Genomic DNA, 6,400 nt, shown 5'->3' on the forward strand with positions numbered 1-6,400 from the left:
TTGGTTTCTCGAAGACCCGCATACAGTATGCTACTCCCATAGTTCCCACCACAAGTTGTGAATGACACAATTTTTTAAAAAAATCTTATCTACCCCATTCCACCGAAGCTGCTCCGCTCTGTGCAGCGTGTTTGGACTGAGGCTCCGTGCAGCAGGTGCGATCTAGCGACATCAACACTCCAGTTACGCTCAGATGCATTGGTGGAGCATTGTATTCAACTATATCTGCATCAAGTGCATGCAAATACCCTTGAAGTTGAAATGCCAGCTGAGTGTGCATATGTTTTCAGTCCTATGCTGTGAGCTGTGCATGAAAAGAATGAAGGAAGAGAAATGATGCTGCGCCATTCTCTGCAGCATGTGTTGACTGAGGCTCCATGCAGCAGGTATGATCTAGTGACGTCATCGCACCTGCTCTGCTTAGACTCAGATGCACAGTCTGAATGGTGGAGCATTGTATTCAACTGTGTCTGCATCTAGAGGATGCAGATATCCTTGTAATTGAAATGCCTGCTGAGCATGTATACGTTTTATAGTACATCAGTACTATGCTGTGAGCAGTGCATGAAAAGAATGAAGAGTAATAAAGGAAAAGTGATGATGACTACTTATACCCACTGTGTACGTGCAATCCTGGCTGGACTAGGCACACATGCTTTAGTACCACTACCCACTTTGGGAAGCCATTCCTCTAAAACACTCTGCAATGCCATGCACAAGGTTACGGGTGGTTGATATTTTGAACACAGCAACCAGAGGAGAGAAGGGGAAAGTTTTGCCCAAGCGTCTTTTCATTTACCTTCGGCCTGGGGGGCTTATACTAGCCTTCAGCCGTAATTACAGTACATAGTATTTTTCAGCTCCATGTTGGAACCATCTATTTAGCTGTAAAAACAGGACCAGATCCATTTTGGGGAATACTGGAAAACCTTTACCAATGCTTTTGCCTACATTCTACTGTAGGTATCTAGTCCTGTTTTGAACTTGGAATTTGTCATATGGAGTGAAACTGGAGTATCTGGTAAAAAATCAAGAAGAGGTTAAACCATTTTCTTGAACATGTCCTGGTCTGACTATAAATGTTAACAAAAAACAGATAAGGAAAAGAATTAAAGGTAGTGTCTGCCCAAACTGACAGTATAAGCTAAGCATATAGCCTTGCAGGAGATATAGCCCCTTTAAAAATAGCACCTTTAGTTTTCTAATCACTGCCTCCATTCTGCAGAAATAGAAATTTAATCAAATATGCTAATTATGGTATTCAGTGCACCCTTGGTGTGGCCAAGAGGATCAGTGCACCATTCCACTCACTGTTTCTGCATTTCCTTACCTCCCTAACTGATGATAGACAGCACTGGATTATCTGGAGCCAGCTCAGGTAAACCAACATCGTCAATCACCAGCGAGGGAGGTGGGGGCATACAAAACCCATGCCTAAATATGTGAGTTTGAATACTGTAGTTTGTTTTATGGGGTCTGGTCTGAGATCTGAATATTGTGGTTTGGTCTAGGGGCTGAATTTTAGACTTTGGAATTACTTTAGTGTCTAGGGTTTGGTGTTAGGGTCTGGATTAAAGCATGAATCCAGGCATTTTAGAAACTTTGGCTTTAACAGCAAATAATGACCAGATCACTATTGTGGGCAATCTCTTCCCTCTATACTGTCTACACTGTAAGGCTCTTATAGTGAGGGCAATATAATACAGGAAATATTTGGACAGAAACGTATATTTTCTAAAAACCACATCCAAATATGCTTAAATCCCAAAGTACGAGGGTCACATTGCCATAGTTTGTATGAAAAATCATCTGACAATGAAAGGTCATGGCTTGGGTATGCTGTTTAGGGTAAACAGAGCTAAACTAATATTATGGCAGACATACTGTGACTTTGTAATATATACTCATAATGTTATATAATGAGGAATGCGTGTTTCCATATGCTTTATCTATTTAATACGTACATAGAGATCTATTACATGCCCGTACATATGGATGACATATCTAAACAAACATTTTCCTCCCTGCAGCTTTAGACCTACTGTATGCAAAGAGAAAGTATTCTTTTTAGATTAGCCATAAAATATGGAACTACTTAAAGTTCTTTTACCCCCTTTTCAGAAAGCGATGGCATATTGGTAGAATATGCCCTCACGTTCTCACCGATGGGGGTCTGATTTAAAGTCCCTAACCAACTTTGAAGGGAACACAGCTGTAAACCAGTGTGGTATACCCTTCATTTTCAGAATTAGTGGTCCTGACAGTTGGGCCATCATCAATCAATGCCATCACTTTATGAGATGTGAAAACCCCTTTAATTACAGCTTGTAGCTTGTGGATGATTTAAGCTGACTACCTTTTTGGCTGTCATTTTTATTTTTATTTTATCGGACTTTAGTGTAGTTTATTTTATTGAGTAATAAAATAACAAATTTTTTAAAGCAGTTGTGGATTAAGTTTGCTACTCTACTAATGCAGTCAGTCATATCTGTACATATTAATGCTAATATGTATAAATTACCGTCACAATATTTCCAGAAATTTTTAACCGTGGATTGTCAAAAGTTTTAAATATGTGGTATACAATTTTTGTTTATTAACTATATAAGTTAATTTAAAGGAATTGTAGACTTAAGAAAATAAGATGAAAATTGAAGCACTGAATACAAGACAGAAAGCAGCTCTACAAGATGCACACATTTTCCTGGAGTTTACAAGAAAACTTTGATGTGGTAAGATGTTGTAACTGGAAAAAAAACCTTTCCTCAGATTCTGAGAACCCACACTTTCTATTTTCCCGATACAGTTTTCTAGAAAAGATATCACATGAGACTTTTTAGTTTAAATGTTTGCAGTCATATTTAGGATACCATAGTTATTTGTGTTTGATTTATGCAAGTTTTTTTATGGGTCCAAAACAGAAAATATTTGAATTAATAAACTAAAAAACCCTGAAATGTTATTTAGTTCTACTAATTATTTATTTCTGCCTATATTTATTAATTTTGACACATCGTAATGATCAAACCTTTCACACAATATGTATTTTAATCACTTATTAGCTCTAAACTTGTCAAAAATGACTTCAAGCTAAAAACAAATCTGAAGGCTGAAGACATCTGGAACACATATATTTAGTTGGGTGATAATGACCCTTACTTTCTACAATGTCAGATATCTTATATCACAACCAACCTTAACCCCTACCTTAATGGACCCCAGAAGACATATTTAAAGAGTTAATATAGCATTTCTTCAACAATTGTCTAAAAATGGCTTGCATCCTTCAGATCCAGAGGTTACATTTTGATGGATCTGTAAGCTTTGATGATGCTCTGAACGTTTACTAGCTCCATGAAAGATAAGCTTGAAAAATACAGCTTAAAACTCATGAACTGTAATTCTGTATTTATTCTAATGCATTAAATTTTACTGCCAAATTCACAACTGCTCAATGCAAACTTTCAACATCAATTATCCAATAGTTTATATAGTTTAGTCTATAAGTATGTGGATAGGCACATTTCCCACCTGTTGGCAGAATCCTTAGATTCTTATGCTTTATTAAATATACTTCCTTCTGCTAATAAAAAACTAATTTCACAGTCAATGGACTGCACGAACCAAAAATAGGAAAATTGCAGCAATTTATGTAATTTAAACAACTGAATCCAAGCAGCGCTGGTGTGAAGTACAGTAAGTCGTCATACAATATTTGCAGACTTTAGTTTAGAGTTAAGCAATGATTTAATAGTCGGCAGCATATTAAAAAGGTGTAACTAACATGATTGTGCCTCTAAGCTTCTGACCTGAGCTTACCTTGCATTAAAGTTCCCCAATTATATAATATACAGTAATGGTAAGGATTGACTAAAACATTAGTTTCAATTATTTACAATACTCATTTAAAATAATTATCCAAAAAAGTCTGCTTCTGTATAATTCTGTCTATATGTTTTATTACTATGTTGGGTCTGTATTTACTATGAATTACCCGTGTAAAAATATAAAAGTCATGTCATGTTGTTATTTCTATAGATAAGAATTCACTATTCAGACAGTTCAATGCAATATGTAGACATGCATGTAAGTAAATGTAGAATAGTAATGCTTAACTGTTTTTGTATGGGTTTTCTTCGTTTTCTCCCGGCGTACATGCATTCTCCAGGCGGAATCATAGTGGTCTAACCTGAAATAAGATAAGAAAAAGCAACAGGTGCATAAAGACGCATCTAGACTGAAGATGTGGGAGTGTAACTCAATATCTCGTAGAGTAGTGTTGTGATTAAGCCATGAGCCCGGACCGTGACACAGCTACAGGGTGAGCCATCAGAAAGTGATGCTCCCCGACAGAACATTTACTGTGTCACTGCATCCCACAAGAGGCTCCCGAAACACATACTTCAAAGAGATGGCTCTATCAACTAGCACGCCAATAAAAGGATTCGCAGCTCGGTATAGCACCTGCTACACTCCTCTCTCTGTATAATGAAAAAAACAAAAATATAAATACTTATCATTTCTGCGTAGAAAGAGCCTATTACTAAGATTGTAATATTACAGTATCTTGTTTAAATTACACAATCTAAACTTATATTATATATACTTATATATTTCTATGGCGAAACTTACAAAATATTATTTCAGAGAGGGAAATTACACTTCAGTTTAACCAACAATGACGTAACCCGCTGCAAAATGATCTAGTTTAGTTAAAAAGTAAAAAAAAAAGATACATTTTAATATAATAATTTCAAAAGAGCACAATGAATAATAATAATAATAATAATAATATAATGTTTAAAATCAGGGTTGGCTTAGGATTTTAACGTGTAAAATAACATAACTAATAGAAAGTACAATCTATAGGAAAGAAATGCATTAAACATGGCAAAAGTAAGTGATAAACATGCTAAAGTTGGGCAAAGCATCTTAAGAAACGTTCTGAAGAAACTAGAAATCTGCCGCATGCCATTCAATGCACATGTAGAGGGAACAGAACTCACCCCTGTCAGTGACACTTGTCCAAATCCTAGGAAATGAGGAGATACATCCAGGGCTGACTGTGATGCCAAGTCCAGGACGGCAGTCTGCACTCTCCACCTCTGGCCACTTTGTGACTGCTGAGCTCTGACACTGTGTATAAGTTTTATCATTGGCATATAATGTCACTGTGGTGCAGGATCACTGGTGACAGTGCCCCCCTTATGTTCTTGCGACTTTCTCTCACTTCCTTACGATTCAGGTGGCGAGCTAGAAAGTGAATGACAAGAACAGGCTCCACATGTGGCGAGAACTGGAGTCTTTTTTAGCAGGATTGTGAGCGCCATCTAGTGGCCAATCTTATTTGGCCCAGTCAATGCTATTGAATGTGTTTTTACAAACATATAGCATACAGTAGACACACCTATAATTATCTATCTCTCTTTCTATCTAGTTGTCAGGGTAGGTTCAGATGAGCGTATTTTCAATCCTAATCTTGTCCTTGAAAAAAATGGACAGCACACATACAGCTCTTGCACCAATGTGTTTAATGGGGCAGTGCAGACGAGCAACTTTTTCCATGGACCAAATGTGCTTGTCAAAAAAATCTCAGCATGCACTAGTTTCTTTTGTATGCCAGGTCAGACTGACCCATTTAAGTCTATGAGTGGGCAGAAGAAACTAGATCACATACGGAGCCGCAGTATAGCAATTCTGAAACATAGGGAATTGTAAATCGTCTTGTAAATGATTAACAGCTGCTGCTGTATAAAAGGGAATTGAGTATGGATGACAAGTGAGAAAAAAATCGTCCAAGTTTTGTGGATGAAACTCAATTTTTTATATACTCATGTGATCGTGGCCTTAGACAAATGGTACAGCTTTCAAAATTGAAATTTTGAGTAATGCAATGAGAAGAAATAGTAAAAACGCATGTTCACATTGCAGCATTTGACTATGTTCACACAAGTTTCACCCAGACTACTCGGACAATTTTTTTCTCATTTGTCATGCATCTGCAATCCATGTGCAGTTCCTTTTTATTCATCAGTAGGGATTAAAATGTTACAAGAGCAAAGACAGTTTCCTATATTAAAGAATTAACACAAAACTTGAGCTTGGTTTAAGTTGGTATACATGCAGCACATAATGCATGTTCACAATGGCCATATATCAGACAAAACCTTCATGAAACAAAATAATCATAAACCCTGCTGTAACTAAATAAGTAAAAAGGAAAAGTGCACTTAAATAACATAGAGTTCTTAGTAACACTGTTTTTGATCAAAAATAGCATAAAAGCTATTCCACCACGGCAAGGTGACCCTACTCGGGACGGTCCTACACTGTCTACTATTAAAAACCTTACCATGTGTCAGAGTTTACCTCAGTGTATGAATAAGTGCAGACAAAGGAC

The 6,400-nt window shown here is 36.8% G+C and overlaps 1 protein-coding gene across 1 annotated transcript in view; it reads right to left on the reverse strand.

The window, feature by feature from the left end:
• AHRR (aryl hydrocarbon receptor repressor) overlaps nucleotides 1-5,293 on the reverse strand; it is a 457,961-nt gene extending 452,668 nt beyond the window's left edge. The window contains exons 1-2 of the mRNA XM_073678511.1: nucleotides 5,007-5,293; nucleotides 4,117-4,189 (exon numbers count right to left, since the gene is read on the reverse strand). Coding sequence (XP_073534612.1) covers nucleotides 4,117-4,178 — 62 coding nt within the window. The 5' untranslated portion in view covers nucleotides 4,179-4,189; nucleotides 5,007-5,293. The remainder of the gene's footprint in view (nucleotides 1-4,116; nucleotides 4,190-5,006) is intronic.
• Nucleotides 5,294-6,400: the final 1,107 nt, after the last annotated feature.

The sequence above is a fragment of the Phyllobates terribilis genome, unplaced genomic scaffold (genome assembly GCF_046119375.1).
Source record: "Phyllobates terribilis strain yellow unplaced genomic scaffold, ASM4611937v1 Scaffold_4__5_contigs__length_816908805, whole genome shotgun sequence".
NCBI lineage: Eukaryota > Metazoa > Chordata > Amphibia > Anura > Dendrobatidae > Phyllobates > Phyllobates terribilis.